Source organism: Hippoglossus hippoglossus, chromosome 7 (genome assembly GCF_009819705.1).
Source record: "Hippoglossus hippoglossus isolate fHipHip1 chromosome 7, fHipHip1.pri, whole genome shotgun sequence".
Taxonomy (NCBI): domain Eukaryota; kingdom Metazoa; phylum Chordata; class Actinopteri; order Pleuronectiformes; family Pleuronectidae; genus Hippoglossus; species Hippoglossus hippoglossus.
The window spans coordinates 18,190,942-18,218,797 of NC_047157.1; the positions used below are offsets into that span (position 1 = coordinate 18,190,942).

The 27,856-nt window shown below is 41.6% G+C and overlaps 2 protein-coding genes and 1 long non-coding RNA gene across 5 annotated transcripts; 1 reads left to right on the forward strand and 2 right to left on the reverse strand.

Annotated features, from left to right (window-relative positions):
* Positions 1-342: 342 nt before the first annotated feature.
* rnf114 (ring finger protein 114) lies at positions 343-5,936 on the reverse strand. Its single transcript, XM_034591848.1, has 6 exons — positions 5,743-5,936; positions 4,727-4,877; positions 3,848-3,954; positions 1,422-1,536; positions 1,217-1,324; positions 343-1,128 (listed from the first exon to the last, which is right to left on the reverse strand). Exons 1-6 carry the CDS (start codon positions 5,877-5,879, stop codon positions 1,063-1,065), a joined length of 684 nt encoding a protein of 227 aa, XP_034447739.1. The 5' UTR covers positions 5,880-5,936; the 3' UTR covers positions 343-1,062.
* LOC117765353 lies at positions 1,872-2,416 on the reverse strand. The gene is made up of 2 exons (XR_004614560.1): positions 2,280-2,416; positions 1,872-2,204 (listed from the first exon to the last, which is right to left on the reverse strand). It is a non-coding gene; the product is annotated as an uncharacterized LOC117765353 (long non-coding RNA).
* spata2 (spermatogenesis associated 2) lies at positions 5,430-16,291 on the forward strand. Of its 3 annotated transcripts, XM_034591845.1 has the most exons (5): positions 5,430-5,624; positions 8,173-8,382; positions 9,379-9,896; positions 9,939-10,165; positions 10,830-16,291. In XM_034591845.1, exons 3-5 carry the CDS (start codon positions 9,815-9,817, stop codon positions 12,183-12,185), a joined length of 1,665 nt encoding a protein of 554 aa, XP_034447736.1. In that variant the 5' UTR covers positions 5,430-5,624; positions 8,173-8,382; positions 9,379-9,814; the 3' UTR covers positions 12,186-16,291. The 3 variants fall into 3 exon arrangements, with proteins under 3 accessions (XP_034447736.1, XP_034447734.1, XP_034447735.1); XM_034591844.1 differs by lacking the exon at positions 5,430-5,624 and having other exon boundaries at positions 8,179-8,382; positions 9,379-9,893; positions 9,936-10,165; XM_034591843.1 differs by lacking the exon at positions 5,430-5,624 and having other exon boundaries at positions 8,009-8,382; positions 9,379-10,165.
* Positions 16,292-27,856: the final 11,565 nt, after the last annotated feature.

Below are 27,856 nucleotides of genomic sequence, written 5' to 3' on the forward strand. Positions count from 1 at the left end.
AAGTAGAACAACTCATTTGAGCCGAGGACATTGTTTTTAGAATGAAATCTGTGTTGAGTTATGTCTTGCAACCGAGCCGGGAGGCGCTGTCATCCACCGACCTGCCAGAGAACGGTGGAACTCTACTGCCCTCCTATGGCCACAAGCATGCAGAGAAACTCTCACCAAATAAAACGGAGAGAATCACAGGCGCTGACCTTACGAGACACTGAAGGTTCTACTTGTATCGGTTGGTTCACTGGATGAAGTATTAGCCCTATGCGTTTTGGAAGTCAGAAACAAGATCTACCAGCAGGCACAAAGACATGTGGGAGAAACATTACAATAAAGCAAACAGCCATCTCAGGCTTTGTTCGACCCTTGTATTATTTATTCTTTCCAGTAGATCTCTGAAAACAGAGAGAACACATACTCTCTCACACACACGTCACCCAGACACAACATAAAAAAAACACAGAGCTTCCATCTGCTAATAAACCAAAAATAAAAAAACCCTCTTCTCTTTTGAGAGTAAACATGCATCGTCACTCTTGAGTATTTTATTATATATTACCGTTAACATCACTTGACCGATGACTTCACTGAGTGAAGCTCGTTGTTTGCTGGCAATAGTTAGCCACGTAGTGGTCAAACCCTTTCATAACATCAAGTATTGATTTTAATCACAACTTTGGAAGTTTTTGGCTATATGACACCAACATGTCATCGATGAACAGCTTCAATAAACATAGTTTAATAGATATTCAACAAACTATCAAATCTACAGACTCAACTCATGGGGGAAGATAAAAGATTATCACACCAGAAACACTGTATCCTAAATCAAACAGTACAATATGCTTCTTTAACCATATTGCTTGATTTATTATCTGAATAATAAACCTAATAGATTCATAGTTACAATACCAATTCCCTGTGAAACTGATTACCCATAGTAATACAGTACCAACAACCTTATGATCGACGAATGATGATTTAAGTGTGTTGCTTGGTCTTCTCAAGACTTCACAATCTACCCTTCACGTCACTGGATCCCTGCTCTGATGGGTTGGTCCTCACGCTCTAGTTGTCCAAGAGGGAGCGCTGTAGAGCCTCCTGGATCATTGTGTGCTCATCTGTAGAGTAGTCCTGCAAATACAAGATAATAAAAAAAAAAGTTAACTGATGAATGACATAAAAACAGAAACTCAATATAGTGTTTAGGGGCTTAACCTACGACAAAGGTATCATAGGAGAAGGTGTGTCTGATCTTCAGGTGCTGGAAAAAGTCAGCACTCCTGTAGTTCGGGTCCCCCCAGGGCATTGAGGCACAGATGGGGCAAACCTGAACAGACACAAAGTGAGAGTGACATCAACATAAACATTTCCGGTTGTAAACTGAGAACAACTGGTTGAATCACAATGCAATGTTGATTTCTTACTACTTGGCGTGTATCTCGAGAATGCTGGGAAGTGCAGTGTTCGACCAGGCCGTCCTGATCGAGGTTCTGGCAGTTGCAGTACGGGCATGTGAAGGTGTAGCGATTTGGCACTGGACTAGAAAGACATTTAGATGGAAAGAGAAAGTATTAATGATACAAAATGCTACAGATTCTGCATCTGAATTTTTTTTTAGAATGTGGCACTTTGGTTGTAATGAAATGAATCATAATACTGGTTAACACAAATGTAAGATTTATGTCATTATATAAGAGGCTAAAGTAGGGGTGGGCGATATTGCAAAAATATCATATCACATATTTTTCAGGCAGGATCAAAATACAGCCCCACAAGGTAACAAATAACAGGCCGGTAAGGCCAAACAGATTTTAGTAAAGTAGTTTTCAATTACAAGACTTTTGTAAATCAGCTTATTTAAGACAGATCCTCAGAAGAACCAGTCTCTTCACATTCTGTGTTTTTGAGGTAGCAGTATAGAGAGTTTAAACCTAATATATTCTGTAGGTTTGCATTGATGGTCTGACAGAGGCCTGATTATATGCGATATGGGAATGGACTTCCATCTTTATTTAATTAGGTTTTTTTTCTCTCTCTGATATTATGAATGGGGAAGTGACGTCCCTCAGGGAGCGCGCATGCACGTGATGGGCCATTGGTCGGGGCGGATCCTGATGAAAGCACAACAAAGGATTACTTCCAGAACTGGAACTATTACCTATAACTTGTACCTTGGAGAACTTTTGGGAATTACTTTGAGACCAGGACTAATCTTCTTGGCGGCTGGTGGTGGGGAGATTACATAGAATATTCTTGTGTTTCTGTCTGCCACGTTTCACCACGCACACCTGCATAAAACCTCTGTTTTGATACTTTTACATTATGGGACTAAGTTATTAGACTATATAAGTTATTGAACTGGGGACATTATAAGAACTTTGGGATTTGGGGGAATAATTGTTTTTATTTGTATTGTTTGGTCTTACATTTGAAACAGGTAAACTGGCAGCATTTGTACACAGCGTGTCAGATACGCTCGTTCCCTTAAAAATAGCATGTGTGGTTTTTATGTAAGGTGAAAGAATTACAGTCTCTTGGGCATATATTTGCATATATGTATAGACCAGAAACCTCACGATGCAGCTCCACTGCAGGCGTGCAGGCCCGGACGCAAGTGTAATTTGTTACCATATTATCACCAGTAAAGGTGGGGTGGAATGTTCATGCGGGTGTGTGTCTCTAAATCGGACAAAATAATTCCTTTGGGTGTGTGATGGGTGGATGAGTCAAGCATACGTGTGGTTTAAGATGAGGTCAGAGCCGATCTAACGATCTCCCTGTAACAGCAGATCGTAGAGACATTTTAATCGTTTACAATCTAATGTCATTTCGCACATCCATTGGCTAAATTCTATTTTACAGCAAAGCGAGGTTATTTTCTGAATGAATCCAACTAACTGGGTGAAACAACTATAAAAGGTCACAAGGGTGGTGAGAAAAACATTATACAGATTCTAAACTATGCCAGTAAGACTTATTTAGTATCATATTAGGGATTTTGTGAAATTAATAAAACGTAGAAATGGGTCACCTGGGTGACTACACAGTTTTCTGAGTGTTTAAATCCTGTGTAAAATCTACAGTATTCCCTATACACAGTATATAGTGGCCTCAGAACCACCTCTACTTTGTGCCTCCCAAAAACATCCCACAATGCATTGCTTTATCTTCGAAACATATGTTCACAGGGAGGCTGACATCACTTGTGTTGAAGTAGAAGTGTTGTTTCAGAGATCAGTGAGACATGAAACACAAGAGATGAAACAGGAGTCCAGTCTGAGCAAGAGATCTAAGAGTTCAAAAGGCTCACCAGATGCTAAAAAAATGATGTATAATATATTTTCGTGTATCAGCGGTTGCTCACACATTCAGCAAAAAGTAAAAATACCCTCTGATTTGTAAAGCACTAGTTATAAATACTTTAGTCTGTCTGTGCAGTTACAAAGTGAATGTGTCTGCTCCAAGCAGCGGCAGAGTCAAATCAGAGCAGTCATTTCTCAAGAGGAGAGCGGAGGTGACCAACAAAGTGGAGGATTTGTTAGAGAGCGAGCGAATTAAATGTGTGTGCAGTGTTTCCTGTTAATTACAGAGACGCTGATGGCCCACCGTAGTCTAATTTGTTCCGAAAAGCTGTTATACTTCTCATAATAATATAAAAGATCTGTAACCTAGACTTTCGTACGATTGCCTCACTGTAGAGCGGCGTGCGGCGCTGCTAGAGGGATTCATGCCGACATCTCTACAGATACTGAGTCAGCACATCAAGTGTAGATCAGTAACGTTGTTGTCATGATAGCGTAGTGTGTAGTGTGTAGTGTCAAGCAACTGAGAGTCGTGTTTTCTCTATCACCTGATGATGGCAGGCTGGCTCTGGGCAGTGGTCCTCACCCCCTCCTCAATGTAATCCTGGTATTTTGAACAGGCAGCTGTGTGGCTTCTCATCTGAGAAAGGCCAATCTGAAGAGTGAGAGAACACATATCAGTAACTACCACTGTATGACCAACATCATGCCACATGTCTCACGTAGGTGATTTGAACTGAATATAAAGACGGCAGTCCAGGATCAGTGTCATGTTATGATGTCAATGGTTGCCGTGTGAGCGGCGCGTGTGCAATGCGGAACGTCTTGCTTTTTCATTTCGGCATCCATTAGGGCGTCTGTGGCTGAGGGTGTAGAGCGGTCGTCCTCTAACCAGAAGGCGGCTCGATCCCAGTCGTCCCCATCTGCATGCCGAAGTGTCCTTAGGCCAGATACTGAACCCCAAATTGCCCCTCATAGAAAAAAAGTGCTGCCCATAGATGCACTGTATGAATGTGTGTGTGAGTGGCAAAAAAAAAAAAACTGTACTCTAAAGCGCTTTGAGGTCATTAAGACTAGAAAATCTCTATATAAATACAGACCATTTACCATTTATCAGGTTAGAGCGTCCGTGAGAGCCGTGCTGCTCTTCTAGAGTCGGGGTCTCGCCTATTTTCTCTGTGTACCGCGCACGGTTCACATCAAAACAGACAGTGAAAATGATCTTTCACCACAGCGTCAATGTTTATCTGTTGAATGTCAAAAACATAAATATTTGCAACACTTCCTGCGCCTGTTTCAAAGTAAAAGCACTCTCCCGTTTCTGTTCACTGTATCCATTCATTTCTCTGAACAAGGTTTGAATTGTTCTTGCAGGACCGGAAGATGCACGGCTTCATACCTTGTGACAGCTTTTGCAAAGGTCATACCTGAGCTCCGCATCCCTTGCAAGCTGCCACAGACGATTGGATGAGGGCCTCTAGGTCAGCAGCTTTAGTCCATTGGCCCAGCGTGGCCCTACATACAGCACAAACGGGCTTCTGTGGTCGCAAACACTCCTGCAGACAACTCTGGCAAAACCTGATAGAAGATGAGAGAAATGGTGCGATGATCAATAAAGCGACTGTGTTTGCATCATGTGCCCTAGTGTCGGAGCTTTACACTGGTTTCGTTCTCAGGATACGACGTTAACATGGAACGTGAGAAAGCAGGTTATCCAGGTTTCTGATCATCTGTGTGCGGTTGTGTCTTGTTTTATCACAATCCCACAAACAATAATGTTCAGAAACCAGGATCGGATGTTTGAAAGGCTAAGCTAGTCTGGTTTGTGGGAAGGGGCCTATCCCAAGTTTCTTAACATTAAAAGCAATGTTACTATGAGCAACACGGACGTGAGACACTCATCATGGGAACCTGGACACTTGATCATGTGTGATCGGCTTTAACTTGATCTGTTGTGACTGTTTCTGTGCTGCCATGAACAAAACACTGTCTGACATGGGGAACTGGATACTGACATTAGCTCTGGATGATCCCTGCACAGCTCAAGACCAGAGCTTCCTGTAAATCAGATGGGAAGTCCCCACCTCAAGAGGGCGCAGGGACTTGTAGTCCTCTCGAACGACTCAACGAGTTCCAGCAGCGGAGGTCTGAACTACAACTCCCAGGTGAGGCCTCCTCGTCGGTGTAAACAAAACTGAAACTGATTGAGCGAACTGCCAATGGTTTTATCCAACATTAAAACGAGTAGGAGAGAATCGGAGGGTTGTGATAGAGGCAGACAGACGCGGGGAGGGTGTGATGTGAGTGTGGCTGCACGACATGTTGGTAAACAAGCTTTGTGTCGCTTTATTCTCTGCTCGTACGACTGCATCGCTGCTGGTGGACGTCGGTTCAGGGGAGGGGGGGGGGGGTGCCAATCGGAGATAAAGGCAGAGATACTCACGTATGTCCGCATTGTGTTTTGACGGGACTGTCGAAGATCTCCAGGCAGACCGGACACACGAACTCTGACACGTCGCCGCCGCCGTCCGACACGTTCTTCTTGTGCTGAGCTGCGCTGAAGCCTCCGAGCATCGCCATTTCTTTTCTTCACTGGATCAGTCGCCCACCGCTCGTCCCCGTGACGTCACCGGCGGCTGGCTCTGTTGTTTTAAAGCGCGAGGGCGGGGTACGGAGAGCGCAACGGTTCAAACGCACGTGCATTATTTTTTTCCACGCGCAAACTCACAACACATTGACCGCCCTTCGTCAGAATCCGCTTTGTTTGCCATGTGTGTGTACACATACTAGGAATTTGACTCTGGTGTAGTTGCGCTCAGTGTACTTACACAAATAGACTTACAATTAACTACCAGAAACTATCAAAATAAACGTGATCACCATGGGCAACAGAAATAAACTGTACAAGACAGCAGAGCAACGGTAAACAAAATGTGCAAGAGTGGACAAGAAACATTTAACTCCTAATTATAACCAGAAGACAATAGTGCAGAGTGCAAATATCAAAATAATATGGGTCGATAACATACAGGTTATTTATATGGGGCAGTTGTTTACACGTTGTTTACGTGTCGATTTTTCAATGCCTCAACAACACATTGATCGCATGTCATCACCCTGTTTTCTCAACGTGTCCACAACGTGTTAATGACATGTGATCTCAGACTTCACTTTCATGTGTATTTGAGCCTTTGAGCCATTTTCTGAGAAGAAAATGTAAGGCACATGTAACAGAGAGGAATAATCTTCCCCCAGAGTTTTTGGTCTCTTTTTTTGGCCAAGCCGTGAGTCTCGAACAGTTGATCAACTCACTGGTTATCTCTTGTTTTTTATACCTGAGAAATATTATCTAAAAACCAGGAGTGGGTTTCAGAGCTGGGTAAAGTGGTGGCTTTTAACTAAATCTCATATAGCCTGATAAACGATGTAGAATGATACAGTGATAAGTGGGTTATGTTTCTGCAGTTTCACTCAATGCTTTCACTCATTGTGTTTTGCATGTGGTAACAAGGCTTTGAGGTAGGCAGAGATAACAGATTAGGGTCAGGTTGGGGCCAGGTTATGCATCATAGGACAAAACCTGTTCAGGGTAGCGATAAGGTTAGATTGAGGTAAAGATAAAGGCCAACACATACCAACAAGGAAACAGGCTCCACTACCTGCACAATTCCTGACCTAGGAGTTAAATGCTTTTACCTTTTATTATTATTATTATTACTACTAGTAGTAGTAGTTATAGTAGTAGTATTATTATCTATTATTATCAGTTAATTGTTAACTTAAGATATTGTATTGAGTTGAACCATAACAGTGAAGTGAAGAAAATAATAGTTCTCTTAAAAGTACTCCCTTCATGGACATTGTTATTGTTGGAGTGCTGTGCAGCTATTCTAAATATTTGAGATGTATAGATTCTTACCCATCATGCAGTACTATTGGGGAGGCATCTGGTCCGTGCCATATTCATTCTGCAGTATGACAACACTGTCATGCAGAACTATCTTCATGCATAAGAACAAGGAGTCTTGTGACCTGAAAAGAATCCTGATCTCAGCATCACAGAGTCGGTCTGGGATTTCAGGAAGACACATAAGACACTGAGACAGCATGAACCCACATAAGAACTGGGGTTAGATCTCCAAGATAATTTGTGCTGATAAAAGAAACATCATCGACTGCACAATGATGCAGCCAATGGCTCTGGATCAAGATGCTAGGGACGTGCACCCAAGTCTGATCAACCTGTGGTGGGCCTGCCTTAGAAGAGGGTGTCTTGTGATTAAAAGGCCGAAACACCTGATGACGCTTAGGTACACAAGTGAAGGGGTATATTCTCCATCCTGTCCTATGTTCTAAAATGGGAATGTGTTCAGTTTAAAAAGGCATCGAGGTAATGATGTCTGATCTACTGATCGGGCCACATGGCTTTCATAGTACTACCATACAAACCAGTAGCGAGTCAGATTTACCTTTTGCCTCAGCGTACCCTCAAGTTCAGCCTGTATCGTTGATTACAAGGCCAAAGGACGTGATGACAACTGAAGCTATGTCCCTAACATCCACTGGTGGCCGCTAACAAGATCTACTGGTAGTTGGTGGTTTAATTTGTGCAGAAGACCTTCAAACGTACAAGGGATATTCAACATATTGTCCTATATTCAAAAATAAAACAACCTACCAGGCATGTTAAAAACAAGTAGAAATAGTGCTGTTTCAAAGGCAAAGCTTGTTCACATCAAATATAGATTTTAGGTTTTTCTTTTATGTACTTTGTATGACGTTAATTGGTAAATAAAACCTATTCATTTTGCTTCAAAAACGTTTGCACAGCAGTAAAGTTAAATATTTTCTATGTGCACTTTTTTTTTTACAGTAGAATCTATTAAATCATCAACAGTAAAACCTCGCACTTGAACATTGTGCTGGTGATACTGCAGCTCGTGGGCTCCGCATCCTCTCCTCCTCAGCACGTGGGCCCCTGATGCCGCTGAACTGTCACAACTCTGCGCATGCGCGGTATCGACGAGGGGGCATTTCCAACAGTGGAGGAGGCGTAGTTAGCCGCGGCTAGCAGGTGCTAAAGGTAAGATGTGCGGGGGTTGTGGCTGTTTCAGCGGACAAAACGGCGGCATCTCTCAGTCGAGGCAGCGTTAGACCTGGGGCCGCAGTCACGGCGAATGTCCGGACGGTTGCCTGTGAGAACCGTCGCATATTCCCATCTAGCTACACACCGCCCATGCTAGCTACAGCAATTGTTAGCTAGACAGCTGCGCAGAAATGGGCGTTCACTGCTCAGCTTGTGCTCAGCTGGGGGCCCACGCCAGCCACAGCATCAGCTTTGGGTCGGGGTTGAGAGTCACTGAGGAGAAACACTCTCTCTCTCTCTCCTATTGTTGGCGTGGGTCGCGGTGTAGTGGCTCCGTGTAATGCGCAGTAGTAAGACATGCTGTTGTTAGCTCAGACAGGCTAACTCGCTAAACGGACGCTCGCTAGGGTTGGTAACCGGAATAGCCGGTCAGCTCGCTGGGGAACGGGAAGCACGACCCCCCCCCCTGCTGTGGTTCAAGGCTTCTATCAGAGTTTAGGCTCACACACACACACATACGTCTCCTATTGCGATGTAAATTTAAGCTAACCGATGCTAATTGCAGGGTGCCATGGGTTACACGCCTGCAACGTAGCTCACACATTCACTGGCGCAAACAGGAGCGTGAGACCAGTCCGTAAGTCTCCATCCTGGTTATGAGCCCTGTAATTCAGATGGTGTGTCGAGGTTGCGTGTATCATGATAATAATCTCAGTTCAACCCAGTGGCTGTTAAATAAACCACACGATGCACCCTCACATAATCCCCCCCCCACACACACACACACACAGCACATGCACTGCTTCTCAAAATAGTGGTGCCCTTACACACCCCCTCTTATCTGAACCATTAGATTTTTATATTCCCCTTTAAACAATGATTGTTACGACTGTATTTCTTGTGGATTGGATTAGCACTGTCTGAATCAGAATGAAATGCTGCCCAATTTCCCTCCTGCCCTATTTTCTTACTGCTCTCCTTGTTTCATTGCAGCTTGAAGACGCCTCGAAAAAAAGAAAATCACTCCACCATGTACGTGTCTTCATGATGAGCGACCTTCGACTCTGCACGCGCTCAAACCAAGGAACGGAATAAGTTCAACTGCAGACACAGACAATCGGCCTGTTTGACTGGAAAGGAGTCAGACTATGAGCCGGTACCAGAGATGCCCGTAAGAAGGCATCCCTACAGGCTGCAGCCTAGCTACGCCACCTGAACCCTGTTTAGAGGATGTGCTGCTGATCGGACGTGTCGTTCCTCTTCCACCTCTTCAAAACGTTAATAACGTTGAGTGTGAGCCTGTGTGTGGGGGGTGAATAATGGTGGCAAAAAATGGTGCCTGAGCATCGCGTCCTGGTGCAGTGTGTGCCAAAAGGGGTGAGGTTATCTCAGAAAAGTACAACAGCTGACTGATAGTCTGCTGCCGATAATGGATGCCAAGTTAAAAGAGGACCTGTTTCGGAGGTATGTGACGGCACTGGAGAGGCGCCTGGAGGAGGGAGGGGAATACAGAGGGATTGGAGCTGCACCAGAGGGGGACAAAAGCAGACACAAGGACAGTGAGGCCCTGCTCTCCACAGCCACAGCTCTGCTAGGGGCCTACCAGCCAGATCCGCCACAACGTTTCCGCATGGTGCGTTTCTATGAGGTGGTGGAGAACTCTCTCCGCTGCCAGAGAGGGGGGAACCTCAGGAGCCTGGAGAGAGCCTTCCACACCCTGGAAACCATCTGCACCAACCTCTTACTCTTCCCCTGGAAGAAGGAGTTCAGATGTATAAAGGTGAGTTTAGTAGACTCACATCATTTTGTGTTATCATTTATTCTTATTTACAATTGTGTTTAAAGCTGATTTCAACCAATATTTGACCATTAAAACACCATTAGCTTTCAATATTATTTTCCTCAGGAGTGTGTATTAATCATAATTTGATAAATTACCCAACCTCTGTTTGTATAATTCAAAATTATGAAATGCAGACCTGAAAAATTAAACCACTGACTTATAAAAAAATAATACATTAGCTTATGTCTAAAAATTGAGTATCCAATAAGTCCTATAAAGCATCATGACTTGAGGCTTCCCAAGATAAGCACCTGACGTATTAACAACATTTTCATCCTAGAATATAATTAACATCTGCATATCCTCCAATAACTCTTGTTCAGTTTTGGGAGTATTTATTTTCTAAGAACACCATACAGTGTGTTAAATGTAAAACCCAACAACAGGCAACATCTATATCCGAGTAAATATTTTGTAATGCTGTTTATACTTTTACATCTCTAATGTTTTTAAAGTCAAAGAAATCAAACCTGTTACTTTATATTATATGTTATCAGAGGAATAACATGTGAGGTCTATCTTTAGGCTCAGTGTTAGTTTTATCATGTCAAGCTGTTTTAAATGACTGACACTAATGCTGATGAACTCATTTTTCTTTTAGACCTTCACTGGCCCGTACGTGTACCATCTGCAGTCAGCCATTTCGGAAGCTGAACTGCGATCTGTAATGCGCACCATTGGCTACGCGTGTGACCATGATTCGCAGTTCCATTTGCAGGAGCACCCAGGAGGAGCAAATCATCTGCGCCAGTTGGCGTTTGAGCTTTTCCTGGCCCAGGCAGAGTGTCGTCTTCTGGGAGAGGTAGTGGCCCTGGCCCGCGGTTCAGCCTCAGAGCTGGAGGCCCTGGAACTCCGCAGGGGTTGCAGAGATGACGCAGCTGGCTGTGCCGAGGCGCTCCGCAGACGTGACAGCCTTGGGGCAGATATGGCTCGTCTGTCTGTGCGGCCGCTGGATATAGAGAGGCCTCATGCCCACCACCTGAGGCGAGGGAGCCGACCATCTAAGTCTGTGGATGTTACGGATGGGGCTGGTCACTGGCATCCAGCACTTAGCAAGCCTGTCTTAAAGGCCTCATTGAGTCTGAGGAAGGAGCCCCTGTTTGTGGATGCAGAGGAAGATATGAAGGATGAGATCATCAGGCCCAACACCTCAACATCCCTCTTCTCTGTGGTAGCCCCACCTTCCTATAGCCCTGTTGCAGATTTCTTCCCAATTCAGTCGCCTCCCCCGGCTGACGTTTACACATCCTACCACCTGTCCTCTTTGGATGAGATTGACTTGTACACTGAGAGAGGCGGTGCTGGGACAGGAGGAAGGCAGACTCCCTCTCGACCTCCGTCCAGAGAGCCTCGGGATGCAAGGGACGGGTGGCTGCTCAAAGCTCATGGTAGTGTGAAGTGTCAGGGTTGTGGGCTGGGCTGCTCAACTATGGCTTCCTGCCAGAGGTGTGACATGATCCTCTGTCCTGCCTGTCATGATGTTGACCCCTCCCCTTGCTGTGGCCTCCAGGACTACCACCCCAAATCCCCACGACCCCTTGATGGATACATCCCTGTCAAGGAAAAGCTCTCTGTCTACTCGAATACCCACTCCCACGCCCACCTCCACCCGCACCCCCTCACACTGACTCACTCGCACTCCCACCCCCACCCTCACCCCCAGATGGTGGAAAAAACCCTCATGTCCACGAAGCTGTTTGCAAGCAAGTCTGTTGCCTTGACAACACCAAAGGGAGGCAGCAGTGAGCGAATAAGCTTGGGGGGATCGCGCTGCGGGTTCTGCAACAAGCCAGGTGCATCGCACACCTGTGTGAACTGCTCTAAGGTGTCATGTGACTCATGCATGGGCTTGTATGCAAAGGATATTTGCACACGAAAGAATCCGCAGCACAGCTTTGTTCCCAACCATCAGCTCAACTTCAAATCTGGCACTATATCTCACCTGGTGTACCGATGAATCAGGCGGACTGAATATGTTCTCTCCCCTCTCGTACCTCCCTTACCCCTCGGTGTAATCTTGCACTACTGCTTTAGCTCTGTTACCACTTAAACAACTCACTCTCTTGCCCTTTATCTGATGATCTTTTTCCGCTCTCTCTAACATTCTCTTGAACTTTGTACATTTTTCTCTTGCTATCAGTCGGACCCTGGAATGCACACGCCACAGAGAGCCAGATCGTGTGCCCTTCTCTCTGCCTTGTACAAGTTCAGGCCTTTTTAATCTATTACTTCTTCTTCCTTTTCCTTGCTACCTGCTCTTGAGTAGTCATGTGATGTTGTAGCGCTTCCCAAATTCCTCAAATTTTGTCCTCCTCTAAAGGGAAACTAGAGAAAAGAAAGTTCAATTCCTTCTCATCTTGAATGAATTCCGTCCAAATGAACATATTTACTTTGCCTAACTTCTCAGCTAAGAATTCCTCTAATATATAAATATATATATATATAAATATATACTGTATATGTGTGTGTGTGGGTGTGCGTGTGTGTGTGTGCGTGTGTGTGTGTGTGTGTGTGTGTGTGTGTGTGTGTGTAGAAAAGACCTCTGAGCTTGCATTGTGACAAAGGAGATCTTTTTAAACTTGAAAATAAGTAAGGAAAACAGAAAAAATACACTGGACGTCAATAAGTCAATAGTATATATTTTTAATCTATTCTGTAGAACAATGTGAGACTGTTATATGGGCATGAGGTGTGGCGTTGGGAGTTCGGGGTATAAACGTGTGTCTCTGGGGCGTGGGGTGGGAGATATCTCAAAGGGACATATTGAGATGATGGTCAGATGCCATATATTCTATTTAAAAGATTATGCCTTGTAAATGAACCCTCAATTGTTAATGGTTATATGACTGAGGTTGAAATGCTGCTGTTGACTTGAGACATTGAAGATGTTTGGTGTTGACTTCTTACTGGTAAATGGCCTGTTGAGTTGTGTCATTTCCAAGCCCCCGATCCCCCTCCCTTTCATTACACCTCCATGGACCATGATGTTGTAGTTCCCTCTGACCAGATCAGTGGTTCCCTGTCAGTCTCATGTGGGGTCAAAGATAACTCGCGCTGGACCACAAATCAAGCGATTGCAGTTGTTTTGATAGTGTTTGAGCCGATTGGTCTTAGACAGTATGTGAGTGTAATCTCTGACGCGGTTTCTGTCTACCTCAAATGGCTACAGCGAACACACCCAGTTTGACATTGTGGTTTCAAACTAACGCAAAAAGGTGAAGAAATACTGAGTCTATTACATTATTCTACTCTGATTTGCACTTTGTTTTTTGATTGACTAGAAAATATCTCTTGCAATCAACAGATATACCCACTTTTAAAGGTTCAGTGTGTATAATTTAGTGACATCTAGTGGTGAAGTTGCATGTTGCAGCTGAATACCCCTCACCCTACCCTTCCAAACATGAAAGAGAACCTGTGGTAGCCTTCAGTTGTTTATTTTGTCCAGTTTGGACTACTGTAAAAAACATGGCGGCCTCCGTGGAGAGGATCCGCTCCAGATGTAAATATAAAGTATTTAAATATAAAGGTTCCATTCTCGGGTAAAGAAATGAACCATTTGTACAATTTAGATGAAAAACAATAGTGAAACCATAACTAGGATTATTTTATATTCAATTTCTGCCAATAGATCTCTTATACCTAAATCCTACACACTGGACCTTTAAATGTTAACAGGTTATTTATTCTGTGACATAATCAGTTTCTGTATATACAGGGGGTTGACACAAAAACATGAACTGAAATTATAATTACGTGCCTTAGTTCAATAGCGCACCAACAAACACTTCAATCGTGAAGGGACTTTCTCAAAAGCGCTGAAGATTTATCCTGATTTCTGAGTTTATATGTTGTGTTTCTGCAAAGTTGATTACACAGCACTGTAATTTGTAAATCTCATGCAGTGTAATACAAGAGACTATTCACTCACAACATTAACACCTTGTTTAAAAAATTAAATCTTTTTAGCCTCCTGGAGAAAATTCTTAAATTGAATTAAATGGCTATTGCACTATATTTTACAGGGATTCATGTTGTTGCGCCTTCCCACCTTTACAACATAGTGATTTCAAGTGTGCAGTCATTTAAGCTTTGTGGTTTACAACGTGTTATTTTGCATATTTAATTTTGTATTTACCCAGAAAGCCCCATACTAAGGCCTTTAATCTGCTGCATCTTTGGTTAGCATGAGTTGTCCTCATCCAATCAAGGCCATTTGCTGCAGAAACATAATTTAACTAATTTATTAGTATAAGTCAAAGGCTTGGGGCTCACAGCTAAAACAACAATTATCATTTAAAACTGTCACCAATTAAAAGGGAAGATTTTGTGATCAGATTAGGTGATTAATGCATTCGTTAGCCAACAAGGGTTAATTTTAAATCATTATATTTCATAAAAAAAAACAAAAAAACTCAGGGTTGTTTTGACGGACTGTTTAGGCGTCGGTGGACTTTACGTTCCGTCAGGGAAACCCTCTTAATGCCTTAAGCTCATTCAGCTGTCGTGTCCTGAAGTAGTTTAGGTTTTTGGAGTTGTCATTTACATCACTCCAGTTTACCAGCCTGTAAACAATAACATGGTTTTGCCAAGCTACATGAATTAAAGCCTGTTTTATAACAAGAAGCACAGGAAAGAATTAAACAATACATAAGCTAATAAAACATCTGTGTTAGTATAGATTAAACACCAAGCAGGGTTTCTAAAACCGAGCATGTTGAACCATGAATATTGTCACAATTATGTATAAAATCCCACTTTAGAGACCAGTTTTCATAGGATAGTCTTACAGGGGTGAAAATCTGTAATAGTAATCATGTTTTGCTGATTCAAATTTGATAAATATTTTCTTTTTCTTACAAATATGATCAAACACCTTTGGTTTGAGGGACTAATGTCTGATCTCATACTTCTGTCCATTCCATCCCCTTAAAATCATGCTGTCTTCATTCTTATAAAACGACATAAAGAAGGGATGTTGCGATACCATTTGGATTTAGCTTAAAAATCCTTTGAAAGATGTTCTCGGGTCAACATTAGCTAACGTGTGCACCACAAAGATCTCGAGCGACCTCGGGAGGTTTGTTTTCATCTAATGAAGCCTCTGAATTGTTTCAATATTTATCACAGATGTATTTCAGTTGCTCGACTCTGTTCACCGCAAATCATACCAGCAACAAAGACAACTTTTCATGTATTGAGCCATGTTGCAAGAGTGATCATATTGCCAAATGAAGAACAAATCTCTTATCGGAGTAGGAAACAGAATGGTGTGGCTTTGCCGGATGTACAGTTGATATAAGAGAAATCTGTGATTTTGCTAAAGTTTGGCCTCGTGTCTGTAGATGTTGGCCTAAAAGGAGAATAATCAACACAGATGCCTACCTGCACATCCTGGGACGTGGCTTTGACTTGGATTAGCGGAATGATAATTTGTAGAGGTCTCTACAAAGGGCTACACAGTCTTCAGGGCTGCTGCTAAGTTTAAATCTTGAGGTGAACAACTGACTTGTCGTAGGTAAATAACTGATGTGGAGCTTACTTTTTGTTTGTCTGTGGAGATGAAGAACTGATGTTGGAAGAGCATCAAGAGCTATTTTATTTTGTGTCTTGGAATACATTGAGCCATTTGAACACGATTGGTTTAACCCACACTCAAGTCATCGTGGAAGTCAATGCTCCCTTTACCTCTTTGTGTGGTTCTTACTGATATTGATAGTGGTGGTGTAGTTAGGCAGCCCCCCTTTACCATTCCCTGTTTCCCCCCAAAACCTTTTTCTCAGCATGCTCTGTAAAAGGCCCAACCCCCCCCACCCACCTCCTCTCCCTCACCCCTACATGTACCCTCACCCACCTCTCCTCCCCCTTCCACCTTGGCACTGAGGACCATTGCACAATGTCTATGTGAAGGGGTACGGACCTTGATATCAATTTGTGGGCATACATGGGGGTGGAAAGGGAAAATAGCCAAAATTGTTAATTGGTGAATATATATAAATATATATATAGAGAAATGTAAATGAGATTTTTTTAAATAATTTAAAGAATAAAATTCTAGAAAAAAAAAAACACTGCTTTCTGTCTTGGAGGTGTGGATGTTTGAATTTATGTATGTTTGTAGACTTAATTTTTGAATGAGTACAACTATATTTTAGCTTTTTTAAATGACTGCAGAATTTTTATTTAGAAAAGTTGCCTGTTAGAATGACAAACTTAAATATGTAACATGACAATCTAGCACGGTTCTTCCTCTAACATCACTGAAGCCTCACAACTTTCCTGCCACTGACAATAACATCATTTGTTCCCCTTCTGTCAATTCAGTATTTAAATGATTACAAACCTACTTCCCAAACTTTGTTTCTACTTCCTAACTCACAAACTCAGGACACGTAGGAGCTTTGGAGTTTGCTGGCTGCCCTGATCTGCATGGTTTGGCTTTTCCCTATATGACCAATAGATGGCGATAAATACCCATATATACATTGACTGAAGCTGCTTAAAATACACCAGTCCTGAAAAAAAACGTGTTAACCTAATATATCTGTCTCAAAGTGAGATTTTATTGCATTTGCTCCTTGGGTTGGTCCACATTAGTAATTCAAATCAATATCAATTACTATGGTGAGCAGATATATGGGTAAGGTGGTAAACAGTTGGAATACTGAATGTATGGCTATGTTTTTGCCTGATTAGAGAAAGTCAACCACAGAGAAGAGGCAGCCCCATTTTCTCTGCATATTTTGCTCCACTGTTTTTCTGAAAACGTCTGTAGCTTCGATGAGGCAAGAGGAGACAGAGTTGAGTATAGAAAAGATCAAATGCTAAAATGTACTGGCACATAATTGACAATGAGGATTCGCCAAAAAACATGTTTTCCTTTACTTTGTTAAAGATAAGGAGAAGATGTTGATATCACATATACCAAGTTCATGAACAAATGGAATGACGTTTGCCTGCACCAAAGCCCAACCGTTTCCTTATCAAACCAAATTTAAATTCACTAGATCCTCATTTATATTTGTTCCCTAAACGTGCCTAGTTTTCTTCACTGAGATCCATGAGTTACTCTCTGAGGAAAAAAAAACAAAAGTGCAAATGCTCCTAAAGTTAAATAAAGTGAAAACAATTCCTGGATGCACCCCGTGATCCGGATCCACATGGAAATATAATGATTTCTTTCCCGGCCCATACCACGTCCTTGAGTGAGCTTGAGTGACAGGAAACAATGTCTGAGAGAAATGTCTGAAGAGGTGAGTGCAGAGCAATGAACGAGATTTCACATAAGCAGGATTTATTTACCACCCCACAAACAGTCCGTGGGAAACGTCCTATAGATGATACAAAGCGAGAGTTAGGATTATGTTCAAGCCTTTTCTTTAATTTGTGACTTGCAGGCAGCACAGTTCCCACATATAAGACGGGATCCCTAATTTGAACCAACAGAAGCTCAGGGTGGAATTTCCTTTTTATATTAACAAACTTCATTTAGCCAGAACCTCAGATCCACGTGGTTTGTTTCACCACCTGAAGATCATTTAGGAATTCCTGCTTGGGGTAAACTTGCAGACGTGTATTTTGGCTCACAGTCCTTTTAACAAACGAAAACTGGAGCTTGCCGGCCATCGCTTGTCCAAATAATCTTCCATATTGCTTATAATAATTGGATCAGCGCCTTCTTCCAACGAAGCCATGTTAGATGAGGGACAGCAGTAGCTGAGATTACCCAGCACAGAGAGGAGACAGCCAGAGATGGACATCAGCAGAACCTCCGCAGTGACTGAAATGCAGAGTGAGTGCCCGTCCTTGCACCCGGCATCATCCTCTCCTCCGGGACATGTCAGCTCTGTGCTGACTTACAGCCTTTACCAGCCCTGAGGGAACCGAAGACATAATGAGTAATGAACATCGCCGTTCAGCAGGAGAGAAAGATAATGACTGATGGAAAACTGCTTAGCCTTTGAATAAATCCACCACCAGCAGCAGTAATAGGTCGTCTTAGTTAATGGTTAATTTAGATAACACCGTACAAAATTCATTAAGAGATGCATACGTATGTCTATACTGTATTCTTTAAAGCTTATCACCAGGACAACTTCTACTTCCCTGTATTTCCCTCCATGTATTCAACCATCTCCATAGTGACATTTAAGGGTTGAAGAAAATGGGCCAATTCCAAGAAATGATCATTGTGAGATTCCAGCGGCAGAGATCTCAGCAGTTGGCGGCTCACAGCAGCTGATTATTAGCTGGGGAAGGTGAGCACAGTTTCCAATGGACTACATTTAGAATCTGAAATCGTGTCACTACTAATCAGGGCAATAACTGACACACTGCACTGCACTGTGTGTTGTGTATTTTTGTGTTTTCCGCTCGCACATACAATGTTACTCTTACCTAACGCTGCATCTATTCCAGGGACAATTCATGCACCAATGCACAGACACCTGTACATTCACACATGCACATGCACTTGTGACAGGAATGAAATGAGCTGTGTAGGAGCAAGAATTGAGGGTGTTAGAAATGAGATTTAAACCTCTGTAAGTCTTTCCTCGCTGGTTAATTACATGTCAGAGGAGGATTGTGTCCTTCTTGTCTCCTTATGTCACTTCACAGGCTCTCTCTCTCTCTCTCTCTCTCTCTCTCTCTCTCTCTCTCTTCTCGATATTTAGTTGTATTTTCTATATTTGATCGCGGTGCCTGTATTTGCAACACATTTCAGTAGTTGATGCTAATTCCTGTATTTTCTGTACCTTTCAATAATTAGTTGTGTTTTACAGCATTTTTTCAGATTGGTGAAGATATTCTCCTCTTTTGATTTGATATGTCTCCGTCTTTTCTTTAGTTGCAGTGCATCAAGCTCTCAGACCCACAGATGATGATGCATGTTGCGATATGGTTAATGATGAATTAATTCTTCAAACGTTTTTATTTTTTTCATATTCTGTCAATGCATTGCAAGGTTATACATTTCTGGCAAATCGTTCCCTCTGGATTATTTCTCATCCAAATTTTTTTTCATCATCCTCGTAATCATCATGTTGACTTTAAACAATGACTTTCTTTGTTAATCTCCTGCATGTGAAGAATTGTTGTCGGTACAGTTATTGAGTCCTGTAATATACAGTAGATACTCAAGCTGCACCTCACATCCGAAATGATTCGGTTCAGTTTCCCTCTGTATTTTTATTGAATTATCTCATACTAACCGTGTTATTGGGCCAATCAAGTTTCTTTGAATAATGTAAAACACTTTGCCTTTGGTTAATTACTTGTGGTGAGGAGTCTGCGTGCATATGAATATTTTCTCCTCTGTCAGCACTCGCCTTTTTCTTTCCATTACATTGGCCTTCACTGAAGTCCTAAGAAAATCGCAGTGATGTTTCTACTGTGGCAGCCACTCACCCGTGGCACTCCAGCTTCTCGTCTCTGTCATAGCCGAAATGATAAAACAGCCTTGGGTCATTGTTACTGCAGAACAAGGTGTAGCACATCATTTTTTCCATAGTGCTGAAGCAATTTTCCAGCAGAAACATGGTCTTGCTGTGACGTGGTCAGTGGCAATGAGTTGTGAAGAGTGGGATGTATAGTGCTGTGCCCATAAATTGCATGAATACACTTTTCACTGCTGCTTTTCACCCATACCCAACACAAATATACATTTTAATATAAATCACAATCATTTACTAGAGTGGCACTCACATACAGTACTTCCTCCAAGGTCAAGTGATGTAACACGTCTTTACAGCTCTTATTATAGAAACATCGTCTGATAATCTGCATCAAAAGCAGCATGCGATATACAATATTAATATATTTTGTGGTAGCAAATTAAAAACAAATTTAACTTACAATTGGGTGTACTACACACATTTATATATGTATATTTCAATCAATCAAATCAATCAAATTGTATTTGTATAGCCTCACAAATCACAATTTGTCTCATAGGGCTTTAACAAGGTGTGACGTCCTCTGCCTTTAACCCTCAACAAGAGTAAGGAAAAACATGGATATTACATGATTTACAGGATTAAAACCAAAATCAGTAATTAAGACGCATTTAAAATGAATGTTCAGTACTCATGCACTTGATAATACTGTTAATAACACAAGACAACATCGTAAAATATGACTTTGCTAATGTTCAATACTTGTAATACTTCTAATGACAATGGACACAGTGCTCAGTGTACCCTTTGTTACCGATGTGTTCCACTTGCAGGCATGTACTCTGGATCTTTATTTAATAATTTGTATGTGGAGTGATGGATTTACAGGAAATGTATAGAACCACACAGGAGGCAGTGCCCCTGCTGTGTTTGCCTTCATCTCACATCTAGTTCTCAAGCTGCTAAATGACAGACTCAATAGGTGCGTGATTTTGTGTGTCTCTGTGTGCGTGCTTGCGTGCGTGCGTGTGTGTGTGTCTTTTCATATATCGAGTGGTCCATTGTTTCTTAGAATGAAAGAGGAAAGAGAGCTTATCTGTGACTATGAGAAGAAATTGGTCATCAGGGTATTTTTGGCTTCCAAACTCAGAAAGTAATGATTCAAATGGTAAAGCTTTTACAAAAGAAATATAAAATGAATCTACTGTTCTTGAATTTCTGCACACTGTACACTTCTTATTGTGTGTAGTTCAATAGAACTTGAAATGTTTGAACTTGAGATGAATCACTCAACACCCACATCACATCCTCACATTTATCCTTCAGGTTTGCACCTATTAACGTTGCTCGTATATAATGCTTATCAGGAATTAACCTTCAAGTTCACTTTAACACAGCATCTGTTTCCTGGCTGTGGTCCCAAACCCTTATTTCACATTCTGTGACTACATGCTTTATGACTTAATGTACTAGTACACCTCAGTTTTTTTTCCATGTCATAATTGCCGTCCTGGGATATAAGAAAAGTAGAATAGTTAAAAAAGTGTCCACGAGGGGATTGTTAAGTGAACCGAAGTGGATACAGCAGCCCACAGAATTGAACTTGATATACTCTTCCCACTTGATTCCAGTCGGGTTCAGTACAAGTCAAAAAAGTATAGTTGTATGAAGGCTAAAGTCAAACTTGTGTCCGTGCACTCCCTAAAAAACACAGCATGTCAATGTTATACCGCTATTTAACACGAGAGAGTTTAATACACTGTCAGACTCCAACATACTGACCCATGAACTTGAGAAGCAGACTGAGAAAATAATCCTCCTGGGACGTCAAACCTGGTCGGCCTAATTTCTGATTTACCTTGACACTGCTTACCCCACCAGCCTAGCAATAAAAAGTGGATTTGTGAATTTCCTGGAGAAATATTTTTGAAATTATTCAGAGAGACGAGATAATTTACTCTATGCTGGTGTAGAATATCTATGAAACATTTCACCTAACAGCAACCGCTACCACACCCAAAGCTACTTATGATAAGATACAGTGGTAGATTGAAATCTGCGGGAGCAAGGTCTTTACACGCTGCGGTTTTCTGAGCGTCAGTGAAACAAAGCAGCGACTGTTGAAATGACCTGAAACATTTTGACTAATGCGTGATGTTTTACACTTGACTCTGGTGTCCTTGTTTTTAAAATAAACCTCTCCGATGTTTTTCCGTTATTTTGGTTAAATCTAATTATTTGCATATTATTCACATCATTCACGGTCCACTTTGTGTTTCCCACAGACGTGGACTGTGTGTGAAACAACTATGGGAAGGAACATGTTCATTTATCATAGAAACTACCCAGTCCTGGTCTGTGCGATTCAGGTACTGATAACTCCATAACCTACCAAAGTGAACATGTCCGTTGTTAGACATGTGACATAAATCATATGTGCTGGACTACTGTAAAAAACATGGCAGTAACAATTCAAACAATATAGATGGTTACACCCTAGTGAAAAAATCATTATTTAATATTGAGTCTCTGCCACTAGATCCATTTCACCTAAATCTTACACACTGAAGCTTTAAGCCAAACACACACACACACACACACACACACACACACACACACACACACAGCTACCACAACCTTATTCCTAACCTTAATTAGGACCTCAGAGAAGATGTTTTCCCCATGGGGTATACTGTGTTTATGTTTATGTTGGAAAAGAGCAACAAAAAACTAGTACACACACACACACACACACACAAGAGCGTGATGTGTAATTGTGTTTCTTTATTTCCCGTATATGGGTTTTCAGTCTTTTCTTGCAGTGCAGATTTGCTTTGCTCCCGCTCAGAACTGCTTGTTGTACTGTTGCGGTACAAACCTGAACCAAAGCACTGAACTGCAGAAAGAGAGACAACAATAAGCCCTGCATTAAAGTACAGCCGCTGATTTTTAGATGGTGTTGCAATGATTAAACCTTTTTCTTTGGCAAAGTGTCCCCTCGTGTGAGAGAGTCAGAATTTTTTTATCTCTACAAATCATTGTCCTTTCAACCTTGTCCTTTACCTAGTTAAGAGAATTTGCATTTATGTGTCATACATGGTGAAGAAGTCGAGGAGAATACATAGCAGGCTGAGCCATGTGGGCTTTCGTTTAGTTATAACTGGGCACAAACACACATATACCCATTCAACTGCGCTTCCTCTTAATTTTGCTCATTAGCATATGGCAATTATAATGATGGATACAAAAAGTAAAAAAAAAAAAAAAAAAAGTGTTTTGTAATTGGTTGTATAAGATGTGCATTATGTAAGTGCTGGGACGGAGCATGCAGGCTATATGGTAGTCCTCCCCTCAGAGGAGACGCCAGAATGGAAAGCCTCAAAGAGTTTAAGGATCACTGTGCGTGGACACGAGAGTGAGAGTGTGTTGTGTGTTGTGTTTCTGTTTGGTTGATGGGTGACGAGCCAGTGGGAGACACATGCTGATAAAAATGAAGTGATGAGAAATGATGTGACGGCTAAAGTGTGGTGATGCAACAGAGTGGAAAAGGAATTCGAGGAATATGCTGGAAAATGAAAAGGAACTGAGGGACGGGGGAACAGGGTAAGAGATGAAGATCAATGGGAGCAGTCAGCAGGAGAGCTGCTGAGCGATCCACAGAAATGGAGTGAGCCCGGGACAGATGTGTCGACGGAGAGAGCGACATGAGGACTGACAGCAGAGGAGGCCGAGACAGTGAGAGGAGCAGATTGGGGACTGAGTGAGAGAAAGAAGGAAAGCAGGAAGTGAGGGAGGGTGGACGAGAGGCCGACCTGCTGGCAGAGACTCCGCTCAGGTTTGCAGCCAAGTCCTGGAGCGTGAAAACAGATAAGCTGTGGTCTGGATCTTTCCACACTCCAATTAATTTCACCCCATGACACTGGGAGGGATTGTCCTCATAGGTTGTCAGTGGATGGAGCTTAACATTGTTAGGTCACAGTAATAACAGGAGCAGAGCAGGATGTTAGGTGTCATTGAATATAGAGAAACTTAGTTTGTGTTTACGGTGAAAGGAGGACATTTCTTTTTTTTAAAGGCAAACCATAATATTTGTTGTTAGGGTCGTTGTAGCTACAGCCGGTATTCTCATGTGCTTTGTTAAATGCAGTTAAAGAACGGTGTCCTTGGCATTCAAGTGGTAAAGTGACAACACCGCTGCTCAGCAACATATTGTATAAAGGCGGAGAGAAACGAAGAGGCAGTTGGGAATGTCAACATTTTTTAAATGAAGTAACAATGACAAAACTATTATATATTAACTCATGACCCAACAAAAATTTCCTCTATTGGCCTCTGCCACTTCTGAAAACGTCAGCATACATATCACACTTCTTTGAGCTTTCAGAAAATTCCGAAGTTCGTAGCTGTGAACACCACAAGAGGGCGCCATTCAAGTTGACTCTTCTTGTGAACATGGTCAACACTACACCATTTGAACAGCAGTGTTGTTCGCATCCGAGGACGGGGACAAACGACTGTGATGACCCCTGTATGTTAGCTCACCCGTCTGTAGACCTTTCTGAAACTGAAACTTAACAACTTTCAAACAACAAAAGATAATGAACTTCTTGTGATAGAGTGGATGATCATTTACACTTTGATAAAACCTTCATCAAAACAGCTCTGCAATTTGTTCTTGTTTGCAGGCGTCTTGATGAACTTAACTAAGACAGAAAACAGATGGTCCTCAAACTGAAGGACTCAAATCTTGCTTTGTTTGTTTTTCATCATTCTACTGCTCCCTTATTGGTTGAGGCAGTTTTATATCCAACTGGTTCTGTGTTTTATTGAACAATGCTTTATTAAACAACAATCTTGTGCAAAGTTAAAACTGAATTTAGAAGCGTACATCCAGAAACATAGTGTTTCATTGCTATTCAAAATGCGTGCAGAAGCAGATCATAATGAATAAATCAGCCCTGGCGGTTCTGGTTTTTGTCCAGGAAATAAAAACTATAATACAGTCTGGACACAACTTCAGTCAAGAGCAGCACTACAGCCATGGACTCTGGCTCTGACAGGTCTAAAGCCACAGGGACACAGTGAAATGTGTTTTCAAGTCATTTATTATTATTACAGTTTTACTACTCTATATGAAAAGGTCTGTTAAAAGTATGCAGCTTTGGTTCCAGTCACATTTATTCCAGGTGATTCAGGTCCTCTGCAAAAACTGCCAAACAACTGTCCTTCCTAGGAACAGACAGGGTAAACAACATCTACTCTTGTACATCTTCAAATTTAGATTTCATTTAATAAAAGATTATTTTAATCTTTTAATCAGCCCTGATTTCTGTGCACAGGATTTAGTGGAGTAAAGGGATAGAGTTAAGTGAAACAGTCCCAGTGGAGCTGCTCTCATTGACTTCAGTGGCTTGATGCCTTGTGGCTGTGAGTGAGCAGCTGTGGTTCAGTGGAAAGTTAGAGAGCCTCACCTCAGCATCATTACTGGTCCTTCGATATAGAAGCAGCACAACTTCTGTTCATGCTCAGCAACACCACTGCAGGTGAATCTGGTCTAATGAGGAGCACAGTTTACTACGAAGCAGCAAAAGCTTAGGCCACCCAGTACGGAAATGTAATATATAACGTGAGCCCCTTTATCAAGAGTAATGTTGTCACCTTATAAGTTACCAACAGGGTGATATATAATATATATCCTCTAGATATATGAAGATATACGTTTTTAACATATATGAAATGCGCATAGTAGTGTACATATATTTTTTTATATAGTATTTGTACATGTTATGACCATACATGTTAATGATATATATTAAATGTACATGCAAGTTTACAATAACAAAATATATACAAAATATATATGTATGTTTTTCTTCCAAATCTAAACATAAATATCTATCTTTTATATTTAAACATGTAAAATTAAGAAATATTATAAATTGATTGGTATTTGGGAGGGATATAGATGTAACTATGCCTAAAATATAAGCATATATTATATATGTACATATACATAAAAACATACACAAACATTAAATAAAAATTGTCACACTGTAATTTGTTTTACATGTTTACAGTAGTATTTCCTACAAAACTGTAAAGTTACAGATAAGATCCGTGATTTTTTTATTACTGTATTTATACAGTATTTTTCTGATCTGAAAAAATTATTACTGACTCATATAATTCCACTTAAAGATTACACCTTAAACATAATTTTGTTTTAAATATACACCTCTGATTTTCCCACCTTGACATGTCAAAATGTCTTCCATGGATAAAGTCTATTACAGGTCTCAATACAACATGAATGTCTTTAGCTGTCATCATGTCATGTACTGTATAAACAGTACAATAACATGATACAGTCTCATTTAATAAACTGTCTTTTCAAATACCAAAGTGCTGAAATAAGACTGTTCTTATGTTAAAGGTTACGTTTACATTCGATGTTACTCACCCAAAGGCATTGTACAGTATACATATCTAAAATGATGTAATGTTTGTTTGGTTGCAGTACTATGTTTTTGTTGGCACGTTGCCACTCCTCTTTGCGTATTCCCACCTCTTGCTCCATGGCACCACAAATGGTCAAACACCACTTTGGCCATGATTGATTTTGTGTAAGCTGCTTAATATGACCCATACACTTGTTTCTTTGTTAAGCTACATTGGGCAGTCATGTGAGACATCATCAGTCAGGATGCTGAGGCTGTGGCTTAGGGAAGGTCTAGTAAGCGGAAGATTGGTGGTTTGATGCCTGGGTCCTTTTGAAGTGGGCCAGACACTGGGGCTGTCTTCAGAGAACTTGGGAATCGAACCTGTGCCGTCATTGGGCTCAGTTAGTTTTCTCTCAGGCTTGGACGGGCTTGGACAGAAAATCATTAAGAAGTCGTTAAGAATAGAAAAGCGCGACATAAATGCAGTCAGCAAATGCTCCACAATGACATTTAAGTGGCACAGCCTTTCTTGTGATTGCGTTGATAGCAAAGCAGGAAGTCTGTAGACGTTATATTGCAACAAAGTCCACTCAGTGACGAGGTTGGGATGGATGAAAGGTTCAACAAAACATTGTTGACTTTGACATGGGAGGCAGCTGTTTGTTTAACCTTTCAAACCAATGGTCAAGGTTATTTCTTTCAACCGATGACGATCATTGTATTACTTTAACCAAGTGTTCTTTTATTGTAAGCATAATGATCAAGGTCCTCCAACCTCAAGGGACGACCTTGGGGTTGGAGGACAAGAACACAGCTTGAGAAACAACATACAGCTGTCAGATGCATAATGTAATCAACGTGCACATTTTCTAGTCACAAAGATGAAAAGATTATTAGCTATTGAATGTTAATTGTTAATGTTAATTATTCCATTATAACCCTTGCTCCTGAAGTTTCTCTTCACCATGCCCTTTCTTTTCCATTCCCCGTGCGGCGGAGGAGCTCAGATGAACGCGAGGAGCTTCGGAGGGAGGCGTCCCGTGAAAAATAAGGAAATGTCAAAATAAACCTTGGGTGGATGAGAGAAACGAGAGATTAGGACCAGCAATTGCCCCCCCATGAGGCTGACTATTTGGCAATCTGGGGTAGAAATCCCTAAAGGGGAGATAAGCTGTAGTCTGTAAAACAGCTGGAAGCCTTATCAGTTCGCTCTTGCATTATAATGAGGGGATAGTTCCTTCAGGACTGTGAAAAGCAAGGCAGATGGTGAGCTTTGTGTTTTGGAGACACATCTGTCTTTCTGTCTTATCTTGAAGACCAGTGTTTTTTCTTCACACCAATTTACCTGATTTGGCAATGGACTGTTTGATGTACAGTCCCTCGGCACATCGGGATGAGGATAAAAAAAGGAAGTGGTGGTGAATGGAGATCAGGATATCACAAAACATAAAGACTTGAATAGCTATTATAGAGATAGATATGTATAGGTAGATATGCGCGTTCTTCCAGATTACTTTGCTGCTTCATTTGAGTTCTCATTTATATATGCTGAATAGACAAGGTGTTGGTACATAAAGACTAACATATAGTGCTCATTGGTGCAATTTCACTGAATAGCACAATGTCATCAACGTTTTGCAAAATGTCCATAGAATATTTCTCTCTTTGTGTCACCTTAGTGAATAGCATTCAAAAAAATATAAGGCTCCTGCTTTCAGTGAATGTATGCGATGAGATTTCCCCGAGGAAAGCATCTTGTTATGATGAGATTTTTGGAACATGTGTGTTTGGAC